General features: G+C 46.3%; 1 protein-coding gene across 4 annotated transcripts in view; it reads left to right on the plus strand.

Moving 5' to 3' along the window:
* Window positions 1–8,201: 8,201 nt before the first annotated feature.
* CLPTM1 (CLPTM1 regulator of GABA type A receptor forward trafficking) overlaps window positions 8,202–21,618 on the plus strand; it is a 43,053-nt gene continuing 29,636 nt past the window's right edge. The window contains exon 1 of one of the 4 annotated variants that reach the window (XM_073549356.1): window positions 8,202–8,258. In XM_073549356.1, coding sequence (XP_073405457.1) covers window positions 8,217–8,258 — 42 coding nt within the window. In that variant the 5' untranslated portion in view covers window positions 8,202–8,216. Of the gene's footprint in view, window positions 8,259–17,768; window positions 17,796–20,161; window positions 20,325–20,471; window positions 20,562–21,618 lie in introns of those variants that run through there. The other 3 variants (XM_073549358.1, XM_073549357.1, XM_073549355.1) reach the window with 3 other exon arrangements.

Here is a 21,618-nt window from a genome sequence, read left to right on the forward strand (position 1 = left end):
CCAGGGTGTCCAACGTTACTATCCATTTGGCCTCAACTTGGGCCAATCTACGTTTATAGTTACCACCTCTTATGCCAAGATGGACCTGATCAATACCTCTAATCTTGAGCGAAAAAGACTCACTATTATGGTATTGCCGGAAATGGCGGGGTAATGTTTTAAGAAGTGATGGATCGGTCACTGTCTTTGACGCACAAATGTCCCGCACATGCTCTCGTACCCGTGTTCTTAACTCCCTAGACGTTAGGCCAATATATATCTTGGAACAGCCACATGTGGCATAGTATATGACGTTTGTGCTACTACATGATATCCGATACCGGATATCATATTGTTTCTGTCCGTCAGAGGAAGTAAAGGTAGAGCAGCGCAGGACATTTGTGCATGCCAGACAGTGACCGCAAGGTATGGAACCAGTAACAGGGCCCCTCGTACCAAATGGATTGGCCACAGCGGGTACATAGTGACTATTAACCAGAAGGTCATTAAGATTTTTTGACCTCCTTGAAGTCATCAGAGGGTGCTTACCCAAACACGATCCCAGGGAAGGCTCAGTACCCAAAACAGGCCAATGTTTAGTAAGGGCACGTCTCATATTGTCCCACTGATTATTAAAGGTGGAAATGAACCTAATAGGTCCATCATTGCTAGTCCAAGAGTTCCGAATATGAGATTTGAGGAAATTCAGGATGTTATTCAACATTTTAGAGATTTGCTTCGTAAACGGACCCGCATTTGGTGGAACCATGCATTTCTTGAAAAATATCTACAGAAGGACCTCATACCGCGTGGCCTACGGATTCAGGTCTTTCCATCTTTTCCTGTAAATGACGATGTTTTTAAAAATAAATGGGAAACTCTGATTAATACATGTTCCAGGGGCTTCATGGAATTACTTAAACAGATGAACCATGAGTCCCTGGTATCCCTGGAATCAGAGATTGAAACCTTACAGGTTACTCTCCGCAAAGAAATGACCAGTGATTCCCTAAAAAAACTAAATGAGGAATTGGATGAGCTGTCCCAGAAATGGGCCCAAGAAATTCAGACTACTAAGGCTAAAAAATTCCAAAGAGACGTAGAAGATAAAAAATTGCTACGTGTCTATAGATGGCGGAATCCGCAGGATCGTTCGAGATCACAATTTAGGAGCTATTCACGTTCCAGGTCCAGATCTACTTCTATGAGGTCTAATTATTCGGGGGAGGATGAGCAGACCCCCAAAAATTCCACTAAAGTGGGTTCCTTTGGGATTATTTCTACAAATAAACGGATTCTGACGAGACAGACGTTGAAAAATAAATTCAACAGTGGAAAGGCCTCGCAATCTCAGGGGGGGCTTCAGGTACTCAACTTATCATTACATGTATTGTCTGATACCCAATTGGAGGTTCTATCTCAGGGCCTCTCTTTTTGTCCCAGTAACTCTTTCCATTTCTTCACAGCCATGAAAGACCTGCACTTATTTTCTCGTAAGCTCTTGCTACGTAAATTACATATGAAGAGAGACTCCAGCGAATCGATGTGTGAGGTCGAGAGAGAGGCTTTACGCAATTTGGAGGAGCTCTTAAATGAGCAAACAACTACTATCTCAAGTAGGTTTCCACTATCTATTTTACCTAGGTCAACAAAATTCCCCCCCTTGTCGCTAAGTCCGGCAATTGAGGTTTTTACAAGGTTGGTACAGGAGGAATTCAAGGAGTTGACAACTAGGCGTCAATATGACAACCTTACTCATGCTCAACGCACTGCCATATCTGAACTTCAATCTTTGCCTGATGTTGTTTTTAAACCGGCGGACAAGGGGGGGAATATTGTTATCTGGCCTCATGAGAAATATGAACGTGAGGCATTTCGTCAACTGAGAGATATGGATACCTATTCTCGTTTATCTTATAATCCTCTTGCGACCTTCTCTCTCGACCTACAACGTATTCTCATTGAGGCACTTGAAAATAATATAATTACTAAGCAGGTCTTTGATGGTCTGGTTGCTAAATATCCAAGAGTTCCCACTTTTTATTTGTTACCCAAAATCCACAAGGATGCCCTCGACCCTCCGGGACGTCCTATAGTGTCAGGCATCGATGGACTTTGTGATCCTGTATGCTGTTTTATTGATTTCTACTTAAAACCTCTAGTAGAAACCCTACCATCGTATATACGTGACACTACGGACGCCCTGGCTAGGGTCGATGGCATCTTTGTGGAAGATGGGACTTTGTTGGTGACCGCAGATGTGGAGAGCCTTTATACTTGCATTGAACATTCACATGGGATCGATGCGGTCCGCCTCTTCCTGGGTTCTTCCGACCTGGACGGCCCCTTACGTGAGTTGATCCTCGAGCTGCTGCACTATATCCTTACCCACAATTTCTTTACATTCAAGGATCAGTTCTTTCTGCAGAAACGCGGCACGGCCATGGGCGCGGCCTGTGCGCCCGCGTACGCTAATCTCTTCCTCGGTTCATAGGAGAGATCTGTTTTTGGCGACGCGGGCGCGCCGGCCGCTTCCCATGTCCTGTGCTGGCATTGGTATATTGATGACATCCTATTTTTGTGGGATGGGACTATGCAGCAGCTCGGAGATTTTATGAGGACGCTTAATCAAAATGCATTTAATATTCATCTAACTTATATTTCTGACCCCCAAAAAATTAACTTTTTAGATGTCACTCTGAGTGTGGATTCTTCGAGCCACATTCAGACTGACGTCTATCGCAAACCAACATCTGTTAACTCTTTGGTGCATGCGTCCTCTGCTCACTACCCATCTACTATTAGGGCTGTCCCGGTCGGACAGTTCCTACGGATGAGGTGGATCTGCTCATCGGATATGAAATTTGAAGCCCAATCGGCTGATTTAAAATCACGATTTTCCAGCCGTGGATATTCTAATAGATGTATAAAAAACGGTTATTTAAGGGCAAGGGCGACTCCACGATCTGGTCTCCTCAAATCCCATATTCGGAACTCTTGGACTAGCAATGATGGACCTATTAGGTTCATTTCCACCTTTAATAATCAGTGGGACAATATGAGACATGCCCTTACTAAACATTGGCCTGTTTTGGGTACTGAGCCTTCCCTGGGATCGTGTTTGGGTAAGCACCCTCTGATGACTTCAAGGAGGTCAAAAAATCTTAATGACCTTCTGGTTAATAGTCACTATGTACCCGCTGTGGCCAATCCATTTGATACGAGGGGCCCTGTTACTGGTTCCATACCTTGCGGTCACTGTCTGGCATGCACAAATGTCCTGCGCTGCTCTACCTTTACTTCCTCTGACGGACAGAAACAATATGATATCCGGTATCGGATATCATGTAGTAGCACAAACGTCATATACTATGCCACATGTGGCTGTTCCAAGATATATATTGGCCTAACGTCTAGGGAGTTAAGAACACGGGTACGAGAGCATGTGCGGGACATTTGTGCGTCAAAGACAGTGACCGATCCATCACTTCTTAAAACATTACCCCGCCATTTCCGGCAATACCATAATAGTGAGTCTTTTTCGCTCAAGATTAGAGGTATTGATCAGGTCCATCTTGGCATAAGAGGTGGTAACTATAAACGTAGATTGGCCCAAGTTGAGGCCAAATGGATAGTAACGTTGGACACCCTGGCCCCGAGGGGCCTCAATGAATCTGTCTTTTTCCTCTTTTTTGTAGGATTTTTGTAGGACCCTTTATTTAGTAGTTAGACATTCTCATTATCCTAGTATAACATTCTTACCTTTCTTTCCCTCTCATTTTTTTCCTTGGCCCCCCCTTCTCTCAGGATGAGGGGTTTCTCGTGTTTTTATTTGTGTTTTTAATATTTTTTCTCCCATTTTTAATTCATCTTTCTAGTTTGTCGTGGGACCTTCTAATTCATCTGGAAGTGAAAATATATTTTCATCACCTCTGATCATCTACCGTACTATCAAGCTCCTCTACTACATGTCTATATGATCTTTTGTATTGTGCTTGTATGTATGTCTGAAAGTATATTCCTGATATAGGATGTTTTATATATGACTATATACTGTTGCATATTCGCGATTATAAGGGTGCATATTTTTGGTACACTTTTGTCCTACATTATATTATTCTAAGGTGGAGGTTTTCTTCTCTCTACTCTGACATTATGTTCCGGTGGTGATTTAGTGGTTGTGCGCGTGCGCGCTGTTTTCCTTGGTGTTGGCGATCGGGGGCGGCGTCTTTTTGCCTTCCCCCGGGCTCTGGGAGGTTCCCTTCCTCCTTGCGCCCAGGGTAATGTATGACGCCTTCCCCTGTATCAGCTGACGCCTCTGGTCTCCAGCGCGCACGCGCCGTTTAGAACCACGTTGATTGGCTCACTGATTCCCATGTGACCGCATCACATGGGACATAAGAAGGTCCTGCTCTTCACCACACACAGACTTCCCTTGAGAAAGCGTGGTCTCTTCACGCGAAACGCGCGTCGGGCTTTTCCTCACCTGGCCCTGGGGTCATCCCGCTCCTGCCTATACCTGGGTAAGATATCGTGCTACTGATGCTGCTTTTAGGCGATCGGTATTTACCTGTATTCTATGGTATCTCCCTGGGCATTATTTAATAACATGTCGGTGTACAACTGCACTTGCTTTCTATTTTTTTATATATACACCGCATGTATATTCTATTCTATAAGGCATGGTGGAGTGGGTATTACCCTGGGTGAACTGTTTCTACCCTGTGGTGTTGTCATTTTACTTATTATATTTTTGATATGATGTTACCCTATATATTTCAATAAAGATTGTAAGATTTTTTATCTTATTCACCTGTTGACTCAGATTCTCTCTTGCATGCAATTTTGTTGGAGTGGGTGTCTCTTCTCTTAGGGGGAGCACAATTTATCTCCCCTTTTTCATGACACGCATGATGTCACTGAGGCATTTGTATCTAATAGATTGAAGGATGCAATAATTATTGGTGATCTCCTAAGCTGTGTTCTGTATGAAGAAGCATGAAGGCCGCAGTATCACAGATCCGAGCTTAGAAGGGACACATGGCGATGCGGGGTGCAGGCTGCTTGGGGACTGACTGCAGGGAGGGCAGGTGAACTTAGATCTAAATACCACTTTAGAACCGGGGTCTCTGTAGTAGTTCAGTGGGGGTTTCATAATGACAGATGCTTTTGGAGCCTAAGGTTTCTGTCCACCTGACCTTCCCACTGCAGAAAATCTAGTGAAGTCCAGAACTGTAGATGCAGAAATGCATATCTACGTGCAATACAGAGGCCGATGTGTCAATTTATACTGCAGATTTGAAACCCGCGACGTGGTCAGTCTATGCTGCTGGTATTCTATAAACCTCATTCACGGTGGCTCAGTGGTTAGCACTGCAGCCTTGCAGCGCTGGGGTCCTGGGTTCAAATCCCACCAAGGACAACAAGGAGTTTGTATGTTCTCCCCGTGTTTGTGTGGGTTTTCTCCTGGTTCTCCAGTTTCCTCCCACATTTCAAAGACATACTGATAGGGAATGTAGATTATGAGCCCCATCGGGGATAGTCCGAATAATGTCTGTAAACCAGATCTCACACTTTGCACTGACGAGGGGCAGTACCCCGAAACACAATGCCTGCAAATTGAGATTCTGTCTTGGCTTTTATCAAGACATGTAACAAGTCATGTAACAAGTCATGTAACAAGTTAAATAAGCATATATTAGCAATTAGCATATATTCCAGAGGAGCATTGCTGCTTTAAGTCTCCTCACCTCAACATGCTTAGCATGTCATTCTCCGCAAGGAGAAATGATACTTCTCGGATATTGGTTAGACGTCGCTCACACAGCCAAACCAGATCTCACACTTTGCACTGACGAGGTGCAGTTTCCTGAATACCTTGAGTGCTGTCTCTTGGCCTTTCGGCATCGCCACTTCGGTGGCTTAAGCCGGTCGCTGCTTTTGGGAGATAGCCAGGAGGTTTCGGGGAGGAGATCCTTCCTTGGAGTTGTGGACGATGGGAGTCCGACTTCAATTTTCTGGTACCGGTGATAACCGGGTCAAAAATGGATTCAGGACTGACATCGCTGAAGATAAGAAGTTGCATTTTTCTCTGGGATATTTGATCAACATGATGTTTTATGACATCCTGAAGATTCAGAAGTCTGATATAATATGCCTGCAGGAGTTTAGGAGAGAAGGCAGGTATGTACTGGTGCTATCTTGTATGGCGGCTTGCCAGAATTTGTTTACTGCCCTGAAAAATGGAGTTGCAAATCCTTTGCTGGAAGGTCTTACCTTTACTGTGCTGTGTACTCTAAGGGAGATATCCCACTTGTTGTTTTCATGCACAACCCTTTTGTTTCCCTGGAGGATATTGCTTTATTTTTGAAAAGACATTGCTTTTATGTTCAGTACTCCCACAAGGTCCTGAATGGAGAAGGGCTCTGGACCGGTTAGTACAAATTTTTTGTGAAATTTGGGATGGATCCCCAAGGCCCGGGAGGCATCCATTATCCCCCTCTTAATTTTTCAATTGGAAGAAAATAGTGTTTTTTTTTGTGCTTTCCAGATGCCCTAATGTATTGCAGGAGGTGTAAAAATTTCGGGCATACCCAGGATAGTTGCAAGGAGATGCCAACTTGCAGGAATTGCAATGCTTCTGGCCATATGGCAAAAGACTGCACAAATCCTGTTATGTGTAATGCTTGTGGTGAGGAGGGCCATAAGTATCGGGACTGTAAGACCAGGATCAGTCCTAGGTCTTACGCTGAGGTCTCAGGTGGGGCAGCTGCGCCCCCTGCTGCTGTTGTTGACATTCCACAGGTTTCAGACCCGGATCTTTTTGAGGAACCTGAAATCATGGATGCACATGAGGAGGCCCTGCCCAAACGGAGTCTCCCAGCCCAGAAGTGGCAGTTTTGGAAGTTGCTGATGTTGAATGTGAGCTCCCTCATCAGTCTGATGTCTGTGGGGAGGGGGAGTTGGAGAGTACTCTTGGCAATACCCCCAGTGTATCTTGGTTTGCTACTGAGGAGGAGTTGGCCAGTTGTGGAGATTAAGGTGACTTCACTCTTGCGAGGTCCTCTGAGGATGAGGAGCCTGGAACTTCCTGTAAGAAGCCCAGAACGGATTGGGCAGACACCGGTGAAGTTGGTTTAAGTCCGGTGAGTGAATGTAGTTACCCTCAGAATGTCTTCTCTCCTGACACCAAGGCTTTTATAGGCATTCCCGCAGACGTAAACAGATTCGAGGAGTTGCAGTTCCAGATGGAAGACGAAAACGGCTGAAGAGGAAGTGGCGTGTTTGTCATCATGTAAATAAACAGAAGGAAAAAGACGGCACACCAGGGTGCACACACCAAATAGAGATAAAGTGAAAAAAGCTTTATTGTAACAAAAAATGCACACACATGTTAAAAACATTTAAAACACTAAAATCAGTGATAAACTGTGTAGTACATATAACGGACATATGTTGACAATCAAAATAATCTGCATAGAAGTCATGGAATGTGGCAAAAATATAACGGTTACAATACAACGACCATACTTTCAATGTACCGTATTTTTTGGACCATAAGACGCACTTTTTTCCCAAAAAATTTTGGGGAAAAGTGGGGGGTGCGTCTTATGGTCGCAATATACTCACCTCCGGGGCTCTGCGGTGCAGTGGTGGCAGCGGGCGGGGCTCTATGGGGCGGTGGTGGCGGCGGGCTGTGCTCCGGTGCAGGGGCGGCGGCTCCGCCGGCATTTCCTCCAAGCCTGGAGGCCCCCCGCACATCCCTTGCTCCGAGATTTCGGGACGAGATCTGAAGCCGCGCATGCGCCGTCCCCGGACAGGCGGCCATCTTCCCGGCGCCCATACTTTCAATGTATATGAGTCTCTACTAATACAGACATATCACCATAATGACAAAAAGATGTAAATAAGCTTGTTAACATATGTTACACTATTTCACCCATGGTGGTAAAAGAATATTTCATCAGGGGAAGGTGAAGTCCAATAACACAGTCAAAGTTTAAATAGTAGTAAGTGCACTTACTTATTGTTACCTCTCTGAAACATGCGTAGTTAGCAATATGCTGACGCTTCACTCCTGCCTTGGATGTTTATCTTTGGTTGCCCAGACAACTCTCTGGAGCTTCCGCCCTCCCTGTTCCCTCCTGTTGCCTTCTCTCTGAGTGATTCTAGGAGCCTGACACGCAGGCTGAACCGCACGCTTAGGCACTATCAGGAAGCCATATGTAAATAGCTGGATGATTGCTCCTTGGCTATCAACACAGGTGTTGACGATCGAGGTAACAATAAGTGCACTTACTGCTATTTAAACTTTCACTGTGTTATTGGACTTCACCTTCCCCTGATGAAGCTACAAGACGTAGCGATACGCGTAGGGACAGGCAGTACAGCACTTTAACCTTTGGTGAGTATGGCTATCTTAGCATCTATGCAATTCACATAGGATCTTATAGGGCCATATTATTATTAGCTCACTATTATGGTATTGCTGGTGTTGAGTAAATATTCTTTTACCACCATGGGTGAAATAGTGTAACATATGTTGACAAGCTTATTTACATCTTTTTGTCATTATGGTGATATGTCTGTATTAGTAGAGACTCATATACCGTATTTTTCGGACTATAAGACGCACCCCAATTTTCAGAAGGAAAATAGGGAAAAAAAATAATAATGTGTCAAATGGGGGTCCGTCTTACAGTCCGAATTCAGCTTACCTGGGAAGGGATCTGGCACAGGTGGAGGAGTAGTCACAGGGGTCATTCAGTGGTCCAGGCTCGTGCGGTGGCGGCTCTGTGCTGGGGCAGGTTGGTTGTGCTGGGGCAGCTGTGCTGGGGCAGGGGCAGCTGTGCTGGGGCAGCTGTCCTGAGGCTGGGGCAGCTGTGCTGGGGCAGCTGTGCTGGGGCAGGGGCAGCTGTCCTGAGGCTGGGGCAGCTGTGCTGGGGCAGGGGCAGCTGTCCTGAGGCTGGGGCAGCTGTGCTGGGGCAGGGGCAGCTGTGCTGGGGCAGGGGCAGCTGTCCTGAGGCTGGGGCAGCTGTGCTGGGGCAGCTGTCCTGAGGCTGGGGAAGCTGTGCTGGGGCAGGGGCAGCTGTGCTGGGGCAGCTGTCCTGAGGCTGGGGCAGCTGTCTTGAGGCTGGGGCAGCTGTGCTGGGGCAGCTGTCCTGAGGCTGGGGCAGCTGTTTGGGGTTGGGGCAGCTGTCCTGTGGCTGGGGCAGCTGTCCTGAGGCTGGGGCAGCTGTGTGAGGCTGGGGGAGCTGTCCTGAGGCAGGGGCAGCTGTGCTGGGGCAGGGGCAGCTGTGCTGGGGCAGGGGCAGCTGTGCTGGGGCAACTGTCCTGAGGCTGGGGCAGCTGTGTGGGGCTGGGGCAGCTGTCCTGAGGCTGGGGCAGCTGTCCTGAGGCTGGGGCAGCTGTGTGGGGCTGGGGCAGCTGTCCTGAGGCTGGGGCAGCTGTGTGGGGCTGGGGCAGCTGTGTGGGGCTGGGGCAGCTGTCCTGAGGCTGGGGCAGCTGTCCTGAGGCTGGGGCAGCTTTGCTGGGGCAGCTGTCCTGAGGCTGGGGCAGTTGTGCTGGGGCAGGTGGGCCTCTGCGTGGCGGTGGTGGCGGCGGGCTCCGCCGGCATTTCCTCCAAGCCCGGAGGCCCCCCACACATCCCTTGCTGGCCGCTGCCATGTTGCGGTGGCCTCCGGGAACATGGGCGCCGGGAAGATGGCCGCCGGTCCGGGGACGGCGCATGCGCGGCTTCAGATCTCGTCCCGAAATCTCGGAGCAAGGGATGTGCGGGGGCCTCCGGGCTTGGAGGAAATGCCGGCAGAGCCGCCGCCCCTGCACCGGAGCACAGCCCGCCGCCACCACCGCCCCGCAGAGCCCCGCCCGCTGCCACCACCGCACCGCAGAGCCCCGGAGGTGAGTATATTGCGACCATAAGACGCATCCCCCACTTTCCCCAAAAAATTTTTGGGAAAAAAGTGCGTCTTATGGTCCAAAAAATACGGTACATTGAAAGTATGGTCGTTGTATTGTAACCGTTATATTTTTGCCACATTCCATGACTTCTATGCAGATTATTTTGATTGTCAACATATGTCCGTTATATGTACTACACAGTTTATCACTGATTTTAGTGTTTTAAATGTTTTTAACGTGTGTGCATTTTTTGTTACAATAAAGCTTTTTTCACTTTATCTCTATTTGGTGTGTGAGCCTTGGTGTGCCGTCTTTTTCCTTTTGTTAATTCATCTTGTCCCTTGGCACACAGGCAGCACCCTTTATATTGGATATTGCATTTATGTGGTGGTGCCCGCCTTTTTCTCTGTTCATCTTTTGTCATCATGTAAATAACACAGTCATGTTATGGCTTCCCAAGCTGGTTGGGGCATTGCGTCCCTGAATGTCAGGCAAATTAGATCCAATTTCAGGAGGGCAATCGTTCTAGATTATATTAAACAGATGAATGCTCACATCTTTTGTCTTCAGGAATGTGGGATTGTGGACACTCCGAGCAATAAGGACTGGCCTTACGACAGCATGTATGGTCTGGCTCATGTGTTAATAGGAATGATCGTGTTGGGATATTAATGGGTAACAGGGAGATTAGTTTAGATAGCTACATGGTGGTAGAGGTGGGTAGATGTAAAATTGCACATGTCAGCTATAGGGGGTGGCGGGCTAGAATTATTAATGTGTACTGTCCATCAGGACACGACAGGAAAAAGGAGCGTCTGACTCTTGGAAAAATTAAGTTTGTTTCTTCCGGGCAAAATGCCTACAGTATTAGTTGGTGACTTTAATTGTGTCACAAAAGGGAATTGTGACATAACTGGTAAAAAGTTATCCAATCTTATTTCTGATTTTTCCCTTCTAGAAGCTGCTGCTCTGAAATTTGGCATCCCACCACTGCCAACGTACCATGCTGATAGGGGTGGTATTGCATCCAGGATAGATAAAGTGTTGTTTTCCAAAAATATGTGGTGTGTGAATTTTGAAAAAAATGCTGTACCTTTTTCTGATCCTGAGTGTTTGAGAGGTGTGCTTAGTGCGATTGATGACCGTGTGTATGGGGGTGGGGTTTGGAAGCTGAATGTAAGATTGTTAGATGATGAGGATGTGATGAATGAATTAAAAATAAAGTATAAAGAGTGGAGAGTATGTAAGAGGGATTTTGCGTGTGTGCTGGAATGGTGGGACTGGGTTAAGGTGTGTTGCAAAAAATTCTTCAAAAAATGGGGCTATAAAAAAGCTGCTATTTATCGGAGTAGATTTAATGATTTAAACAGGCGTTTATACTGGTTAAAGGGAATCTGTCACCCCTTTTTTGAGATATCATATAATGATATCATTCAATTGTGTGTCACATAAGGATTCTCTTAGTACTTTTGCTTCCCCCTGACCCTGCACCTTTCATGCATAAATACCTTTTTTATATCGGTTCAGATGTATGTGAACTGCCGCTGTCCGGTCCGCTGGGCGGGGCTTATTCAACTGCTCCCCCCCTCCCTGTCTTGCTCTACATAAGAAGAAATGCGTTGAATAAGCCCCGCCCAGTGGACAGGACAGCGGCAGTTTACATACATCTGAACTGATATAAAAAAGGTATTTATGCATGAAAGGTGCGGGGTCAGGGGGAAGCAAAAGTACTAAGAGAATCCTTATGTGACACACAATTGAATGATATCATTATATGATATCTCAAAAAAGGGGTGACAGATTCCCTTAAGGAAGTGTGGAGAAAGTGGCATGGATGTGTCTGATCTGCTGGCTGAGACAAAGAGTGAATTAAAGCGTGTTATGGATGAAAAAGGGAAAGAAATCATCTATCGCACCAAAATAGAACATCTTGAGAAAGATGAAAAGTGCACGAGGTTCTTTTTTAAGAAAATGAATGGGAGAAACGTTGATATGGATAAAATCCTGGATAGGAACGGTTTGTGTGTGTCAGGTGAGAATGTGATAAAGGAGGTGAATAGGTTCTATAGCAAGTTATATGATAAAAAATGGATTGATTCTGGTCTTGTTTCAGAAGTGCTGAATGGGTTAGAGAACAAGTTGGATAGTGGAGAATGTGATATTTTGAATGAGGATGTAATTATGGAAGAAGTAGAAAACGTGATGAAGAGTGCTAAAAAGAATAAGACTCCAGGTAAAGACGGATTGCCGGTAGAATTCTATGTGAAGGCGTGGGATTTTCTGGGTGCTGATTTGACTGAGATATGTAAGTATATGTGGGAGAGTGGTAAGTTGTGTGAATCAATGAAAGAGGGGGTGGTTGTGCTTGTGCATAAGAAAGGTGAGAGAAAGTGTTTAGAGAATTGGAGACCTATAACATTGCTGAACGCAGATTACAAAATCTATAGCAAATTGTTGGCGAATCGTATGCGTGAGGTGATTGGTAGTGTTGTGGATGAGGATCAAGTGTGTGCTGTGCCTGGAAGAAGTATGAGTGAAAACTTATTGTTATTAAGGGATTTGATTGGAGACTGCATGGGAAGGAAACGGAAGTGTATGGTTCTGTCAATTGATTTTGAGAAAGCGTTTGATAGGGTCTCGCATGTGTTTTTGTTTAAAGTTGTGGAGAGAATGGGATTTCCTCAAAAATTTGTGAATGGGCTAATGTCTTTGTGTTAGGAACGGCGGAACGCACTAAATAAAAATAATAATAATAATAAAGTGCGTTCGCCGCTCGGGGTCCACCGTGCAGTAGGTGATATAACCGCTAAGTGGTGGCAGGAGCAATATGGCGGAAATGCGCAGAGTTAAAATTCACCCAGGTGCGCAGAGCAATCTCAGTTAATTCACAGAGATGCCAAACAAGTACAAACACAAAAGACTGAGCCTGTTGAGGTCACAGTACTCAGTAAAAACGCACACACGGTATCAGGTCACAGGAGTAGCCCAAGACGGCGGCACTATGTCCATCTAGACCTACCGTGTGTGGAGCGTCGCAACTGCGGATGCAAAGGGGCTGCTACTGCAGCGCGGCGTGGACCCTGCCGCTAAACGTCAAGGCTAAGGCGCAAGCGCAATGTCGGACACTAGCAGCTGTGGATGTTGCAGCAGAGGAGCGCTGGCGCTGATTCTAAACGCAATCCCTAACCACATACGTAATATCAGAGGGAAGGGATTTTATAATGAGTCATTCACCAGAATCATACATCCGTCCTCATACACACAGCAGCAAGTAAGTCTATATTAGCGCATGGCGGAAGAGCCATGCACGCCTTTTATAGCAGCCGGGATCTTCCACAAGCTTCCAGATCTCTGAAATGGACCAATGAGATCTGGAGCGGGACCTGACCACATGACTCCCGATCTCCAATGGGAGATCGTCCCATGAGCATGCTCAGTAGGAGGACAGAAGGACTTAGCCTCAGGAGAGATTTGCTGCAAGGCAATCTCCTCTGCAATCTCCTCTGCAGTAGATAAACAGCAGGAGACTGCAGAATGTGAGGGTCTGGATCCCTGCGGAGTAAACACAGAAATCCGACGCCTAACACTTTGTATGATTGTGTGTCAAGTGAGTTTCCTTTTAATGGGTGGTTGAGTGAGAAAATGAATATTAAAGGGATTGTCCGGGCTTTTCACATAATCTCAGTGCACATCTGGGCTGCAGAATGGTGACAATAAGTAATTTACCTTCTGTCACCAGTTTGCAGGGTTTTCTAGATATCAGTCTGTTTTTTCTGAGCAGAACGTCCAAGGTTCTGGCATTGAAATGAGAACTGGTCGTTTCCTCCTACTCTACTAAAAACAGGACGATTTTCCCTCCTCACTAGTTTCACTTTCCATAGATCACTGTTCAGCGTGTGTCTGGGGGAGGAGCAGCTGCTCTCTGCACTGAGGCTGCTAGAGGGGGAGGATTTGTTACTGTGTGAGGAGGGATAGGCTTCTTCATGTGGATGGGGAGGGCCTGTTGCTATGGAGGGTGGGGTTGTTGCTATAGAGGGCAGGTTTTTAGCATAGTAGGAGGAAACAACCAGTTCTCATTTCAATGCCAGAACACCCCCCCTTGGATGTTCTGCTCAGAAGCAAGAGACTGATCTCTAGAAAACCATGCAAACTGGTGACAGAAGGTAAATTACTTATTGTCACCATTCTGCAGCCCAGATATGCACTGAGATTATGTGAAAAGCCCGGACAACCCCTTTAAGTCTGGTGTAAGGCAGGGGTGTCCCATGTCCCCTGTCTTGTTTGTATGTGTGATTGAACCCTTGTTGTGCTTGGTGAGACGTGATAAAATGATGCGAGGTTTGTTGGTACCTGGGAGTGGTGGGAAGCATGTGAAAGTTCTTGGATATATGGATGATGTTGTGGCTGTAAGTGAAAGTGTTGCTTCTATGAGTAGGGTTAAGTTGCTTCTGGAGTTTTTCTGTGGTGCATCTGGCTTTAGAGTGAATTGGAATAAATGTAGTTTTAAATGTTTTGGGGATGACAGGGTTAAAATGGAGGGGGTAAAGTGTGAGGAGGGTGCTATTAAGGTGCTGGGAGTATTATTTAATAAGGACTTGGAAGGTAAGGAGAGCTGGGAGGAGTGTGGATTGCGCATAGAGCGTAAGTTAAATTTTTGGCGACTGAGAGACTTGACCTTGAGTGGTAAGATTTTGGTCATAAAAGCGGTGATTCTTCCGATTTTGCTTTTTATTGCAACAGTTTTTCCACTGTCGTGTAGGAAAATAAAAAGAGTGGAAAAGTTAGTTTTTACTTTTTTCTGGAGCAGTAAAATAGAGAAACTTAAGAGAGAGAGTCTTTTTAAGGCGTGTCACCATGGTGGCATGGCCTTTCCAAACATTGAGATTTTTCTGGGGCTTCAGTATATCAAAACTGTTGTTATTTTGCTGAATAAAGGAAATAAGGGAGCATATATGGCAAGCTATTCTGCTGGTTGGATGTTATATGTTGGAGAAAGAGGGATGCTAGAGTGCCTGTTGCTTTCCAGTGTCCGGTCTGGCATGAGGTGATTGAGAAGTTTGTGAGGAAGCATGATTTACTGAGTGTACCGATGAATGATTTTAGAATGGCTAAGAATGTGATGAAAATAATACGTAAGAATGATGTGGAATGTAATATTGTGGGGCTGAGAGGGAATGACGTTTCGGTTGCATGGAAGAGTTTGGGAACGCACGGGATGTCTAATAGACAAAGGGATATTGTATGGATGTCCTTGCACAATATTTTGCCTGTGCGACAGGTTCAGAAGAGACGAGGTCTGACCAGAACTGATGTGTGCCCGAGGGAAGGATGTGAGACTGTGTGGCATACTATGTGGGACTGTGATTACGCGTGCAGTGTGTGGAAGTGTGTAGGTGGGTTGTGTAAGGAGTTAGCAGGTGTGAGTTTTATTGACTGGCGTGTTGCAATGTTTGGAATTGGTGCATGTGGTCGTGTGAAAAATAGAATCCTATGGTTATGACTTGTGTGATGCAGAGTTTGTGGGATGTGAGGAATTTAGAAATTTTCAAAGATAAACATGTATCTGTGAATAAGTGTGTCAGGCTGATCCTTTCTAGATTATACTTGATTTATATATTAGACAGCGAAGGCGGTGGTGGTTCTGATGCAGAGGGTGTCAGGAAATTTAAAAAATGGCAGCACCTGATCAAATATAAGTGAATTCTAGTGATGTTTATGATGTTTTTTGTGTATACCCTTGGTTTGCTATACTAAAATAAATATGAACCATGATGATGAGAGTTGAAACAACGACGTTTAAGTTGATGAGCTTATATTGAGTTGTTTATAACCTGAATGGTTTAAAAAAAAAAAAAAAAGAAACAGTGTCTGCAAATTGAGATTCTGTCTTGGCTTTTATCCTAAGTCATGTAACAAGGCTCCTTAACCCCTTCACGACCAATGACGCCACATAGGCGTCATGAAAACTGGTGCCAATCTGACAAGTGACGCCTAGGTGGCGTCATGACTTTAAAGCCCCCCTGCGGGTCGGATGACCTAGGTCACTGAAAGGTCACCCGACCCGCAGATACAGGGGGCTTAGTTCTTCACCATAGGGGGCGTGGCTTCGCCCCCACGTGACTACGATCGCTCTGATTGGCTGTTAAAAGTGAAACAGCCAATCACAGCGATAGTAATATTTCATCAATGAAAATTGATGAAATATTACAATCCAGCCATGTCCGACGCTGCAGTAGCATCGGACATGGCTGGTGACAGCGATCCGACCCCCCACCCGTTAACGGGGGCGATCTGCCCCCCGCCACTGAATGACAGCGGCGGCACATGTGCCGCCGCTGTCATCATCCCCCCCGCCTTCCCTCCGCTCCCCCCGACTTCCGATCTCCCCTCCTCCCACCCCCCGGTACTCACCGAGTGCCGTTATGGCTCCCGGTGTCCCGGACCATGGGCACCGCCATATTGGAAAATGGCTGCAATTTCCATTCATTCATTTTGATCACTGTGATAAACTCTCACAGTGATCAAAATAGAATGAAAAGTAAATAACCCCCCCGTTTATCACCCCCATAGGCAGGATCAACTAATAAAATAAAGAAATTATTTTTATTTTTCCATTAGGGTTAGGGTTGGAAAGAGGGTTAGGATTGGAAAGAGGGTGTTAGGAATCTGGTTTCTATCATGCCTATGCGGCAGTCCAGATCCTCACATTTGTCTCCAGAGGCTGTCCTTCTTCCCAGCTTCTGAGCATGCTCATGGGACGAGCTCCCATTGGAGTTCAGGAGTCAGGTGCTCAGGTCCTGCTCCTGATTCCATTGGTTCTGCTCAAGGCTCTGGAGATTTCCGGCAGGTCCCGTACGCTATAAAAAGTGCGCATGGCCGTTCCGCCATGCGCTAGTATTTCATACTTGCTGCTGTGTGTTTGCTGATGGATGCTTGGACTGGTGACTGACTCATTAAATACCCCCTTCCTTGGTTATTACGTATGTGTGAGTGATTGTGTTCAGCCAGTATTAGCGCCAGCGCGCCCAAGCTTCAGCCTTGCCAGCAGCTAAGCGTCCTGCATTGCGCTGCCAGTGTAGCGGTGCCTTTTCTGCGGCTCAGTTCTCGCCGCGCTGCGGTAGCAGCTGTTCGGGCGTTCGCAGTTGCGACGTCCCGCATCCTATTTTTACGGTAGGTCTAGAGGGGATATTCCTGGTGTTTAAGGCTATTTCTGTGACCTCTAATACCGTGTCCACATCGCTAAAGTCTGTGACCCTATACAGACTCAGCGTTATTTATGTTTTTGTTGGCAGTTCTGTGCATATAACAGAGTCTGCTTTAGTGCACTGGATGCAGCTAAAACCCTGTGCACATTATCGCCTGAGTGCCCTGCCTCTTTTAGCAGCGGTTACTCCATCTACCGCACGGTGGACCCCGAGCGGTGAACGCACTTTATTTTAATTTTATTTAGTGCGTTCCACCGCTCATAACAGAGGGTTAGGGTGGGAATTAGGGTTATGGGTGTGTTGGGGTTAGGGTTGGGATTAAGGTTGGGGATGTGTTGGGGTTAGGGTTGAAGTTAGAATTGTGGGGTTTCCACTGTTTAGGCACATCAGGGGGTCTCCGAACACATGACACATGCACAAAAACTGAACGGGTCAATAAGACCCTGTTCACACCACCCAAGAACTAAGACACAGAAACAGAACACAGTATGACAAACGTGCATGAATACTCTGTTGTAAAATATATATAACATTTTGCAAAAAAATGTGCGCTAAGCCACTCCGCCGCATCATGTGTTCTGAATCTATTGATTTCTTGCTTATGCAAGCTTTGGGAGATCCCCCGCCTCTCTCTTTTGGGACATGCATAAAAAGCCATTTTGCCCAGCAAGCCCATACCGGGCAGCACCTTTCTGAACCCTGCTCATGAAGGTATTATTCACATGTTCAGGTTTTTAAATATATTAGATAGGACTGCTCCGAGAAGGGTATGCCTTGACGCGGCGGAGTGGCTTAGCGTACATTTTTTTGCAAAAAAACGTATCAACAAAATACCCTGGTTTTGTTAACATCTTTTACTAGCACTTGCTACTTACAGTTATATATATTTTACAACAGAGTATTTATGCACGTTTGTCATACTGTGTTCTGTTTCTGTGTCTTAAATTTTAGGATCCATTTTATCCTGTTGCCCATGTGAAAATGAAAAAACTGAGGCTAAAAGAGAATTTTTGTGAAAAAAAAGTACTTTTTTTTTTTTTTACAGATCAATTTGTGAAGTATCTGGGGGTTCAAAGTGATCACTATGCATCTAGATAAGTTCCTTGGGGGGGTCTAGTTTCCAAAATGGGGTCACTTGTGGGGGCGCTCCAATGTTTAGGCACACAGGGGCTCTCCAAACGCGACATGGCAACCGCTAAATATTCCAGCATATTTTCCATTCAAAAAGTCAAATGGCGCTCCTTCCCTTCTGAGCCCTGCCGTGCGCCCAAACAGTGGTTTATGACCACATATGAGGTATCGGTGTACTCAGGAGAAATTGCTCAACAAATTTTATTATCCATTTTATCCTGTTGCCCATGTGAAAATGAAAAAATTGATGCTAAAATTTTTGTTGGAAAAATTAAAATGTCCATTTTTTATTTCCACGTTGCTTTAGTTCCTGTGAAACACCTGAAGGGTTAATAATCTTCTTGAATGTAGTTTTGAGTAGCTTGAGGGGTGCAGTTTTTAGAATGGTGTCACTTTTGGGTATTTTCTGCCATATAGACCCCTCAAAGTGACTTCAAATGTGAGGTGGTCCCTAAAAAAAAAAAAAAAAAAATGGTTTTGTATATTTTATTGTAAAAATGAGAAATCGCTGGTCAACTTTTAACCCTTATAACGTAACGTCCTAACAAAAAAAAATTTTGTTTCCTAAATTGTGCTGATGTAAAGTAGACATGTGGAAAATGTTATTTAGTATTTTGTGTCACATAACTCTCTGGTTTAACAGAATAAAAATTCGAAATTTTCTAAATTGTCGCCAAATTTCTGATTTTTTTTACAAATAAACGCAAAAATTATCGACCTAAATTTACCACTAACATGAAGCCCAATATGTCAGGAAAAAACAATCTCAGAATCGCTAGGATGCGTTGAAGCGTTCCAGAGTTATTACCTCATAAAGGGACACTGGTCAGAATTGCAAAAAATGGCCTGGTCATTAAGGTCAAAATAGGATTGGTCATGAAGGGGTTAAAGAGACAATATTGACTTTTAGGATTGCTACTTCCAATAGGTGGCGCTAGAGTTCCAGTCCTCTTCCTCTCTGAAGAGACAATTTGCATGTCTGTAAAGCGCAGTGGAATTAATGGCGCTATATAAATGAGTAAAATAAATTCACACTGCTGCTTCTGTAAGGCTGGTCTCACACTAGCTTTGTGCGCGTCCATGCGCATGTGTCCTGCACCCCTATCTTTAACATGGGGGGGGGGGCGGCATGGTCTTGCGTTTGCACGCGTTCGTATGCATTTTCGTGCGCATGTGGTTTTTTTGTAGTGTGTGCCTAGGCGCGCCAGACGCAACCTGTTGCATTTTTGGTCCGTCCAACCTGTCTCAAAAAAATGCATGCGCACGGAATGCGCAAAAAAAAATCACATTACAGTCTATGGGAATGCAGGCGTGCGCATGTGCGTTTAAAATCGCATGTGTTTTAAGAGTTAACATGGCTAGAAACTGGTTAAAACGCATGCGCCTAAAAAAGCAAACGCCTGCAAAACACATGATGTTTTTTAGCATGCAATTCTATTGCGCACGACGCGCAGCGCTAAGAAACGCTAGTGTGAAAGTAGCCTAACACATGGTCCATAGGTAAAGGGACGGTGTAGCATCCACCTGGGGGAATGACCCCTCCAGGATTCAGTACCTTTCATCACCTCTCCAGCATAGAGCCATAAGACATGAGGGCTTGTTTCTTGCAGGAAAAGTTATATTTTTTCCAAATCCTTATTCCAATAAATGTATTGACTTGAAGGTGTAAGAAGCCAATAAGTGAGTGCTCCTGCCCCAGGCACATTCAGACTGCACGTTTCCGCCCATGGTGGCTATGTACAGTATATACTGTATGTAAGTGCGTCGCCCTACTCAAATATGGCTGCGGCTGCTGTGCGTGTCAGGGGGAGGAGCCTCGTCAGCCTACGGTCATGTGCCAGCTTGCCCTTTACAGATATGGCGTCACGTCTAGCCGCCGCCTGCCCTGCCCTCTTCGAACATGGCGTCCGCTGCTTCAAGCGCCGGAAAACGCCAACAAGGTGACCCAGAAGCTCACTCTTCGCGTCGCCTTCTGATGACGGAACGAGCTGCCATTGGTGGAGATTGCGGTAGTGTGTGCGACTGTGTTCCCGGCTGCTTCTCCCGAGATCCGGCGAGTGCAGTGACAGAGCAAAGCGCAAGATGGCGGCGCCGGGGGGTGAGACTCAGGTAAGTGAATGTATCCTGCGCCTCGGCCTATAGACCGGAGAGGAATGCGCGGCGCTGCGGGGGGAGACCATAGTAACACGCAGGTGAAAGATCAGTGTGGAGCCCCCCCTCCCTGCAGCGCTGTGGTCCGGTCCGTGCCAGTCAGTTTCCTAATTCCCCCCAATGTCATATGTGCACGGGCAGCCCGAGCCAGGGACGGACGGGGATGTGCATCACAACTCTCAGCTGGCACTACTGGTTAGTGCATAGAGAAGCTGTGGAATCCGCAGGCTGGGTGGTAAATGTCAGACTGCAGGACTTGCCACCCTCCACACCCTGATTATGGGAGAGGGGACCCCCAGCATCCGCATAGATCCCTGGGAGGCTAGCGTGGGAGAGGGGGACCCCCCCAAAACCCACTCTGCACACTTTGAGCAATGGAAGGGTGATCGATCACTCTTTCCCCCTCTTCGATCCTTGGCATTGTGCATGGCAGGCAGGTATTGCATGTGCATCCTCATAGACAGATGAGCAATGTATGGCAGGCGTCCATCAGAGTCTTTGTTGACCCTGCGGAGACAGGTGGGTCAGTGGGTGCTCTCGTCTGGTGGCCTGGCTGTTACTAGACAGACCACATCAATCAGGGCTCATCCCACTGATTATTATACATTTTTATAGCGCCATTTATTCCATGGCGCTTTACATGTGAAAAGGGGAAATATAGACAAGTATAGTAAACATGTGCAAGACAAGGGACACACAAGTACATAAGGAGAGAGGACCCTGCCCGCAAGGGCTCACAGTCTACAGGGATGGGTGAGGATACAGTAGGAGAGGGTGGAGCAGGTCATGCTGTAGTTCAGTAGACCGAGGATTATTGCAGGCTGTAGGCTTGTCAGAACAGGTGGGTCTTCAGGTTCTTCTTGAAGGTTTCCGTTGTTGGTGAGAGTCTGATGTGTTGTGGCAGAGAGTTCCAGAGTATGGGGGAAGCACGGGAAAAGTCTTGTATGCGGTTGTGGGAAGAGGAGATCTTGAGAGGATTGAAGTTTGCTTGTGGGTAGGTACCCGGAGACCATGTTACAGATGTATGGAGGAGACAGGTTGTGGATGGCTTTGTATGTCATGGTTAGGGTTTTGAACTGGAGCCTCTGGACAATAGGAAGCCAGTGAAGGGCCTCGTAAGGGGGGAGACAGGTGGATTAGTCGGGCAGCAGAGTGTAGGATAGACTGGAGTGGTGCCGGAGGGGAGGCCAGCACACTGGCACTCCTTCCCCATAGGCAGAGTACTACTTGGACAAGACTGAGAGAGGGTAAA

The sequence above is a fragment of the Dendrobates tinctorius genome, unplaced genomic scaffold, assembly GCF_039654945.1.
Source record: "Dendrobates tinctorius isolate UK_male_01 unplaced genomic scaffold, ASM3965494v1 ptg000158l, whole genome shotgun sequence".
NCBI classification, from domain to species: Eukaryota; Metazoa; Chordata; class Amphibia; order Anura; family Dendrobatidae; genus Dendrobates; species Dendrobates tinctorius.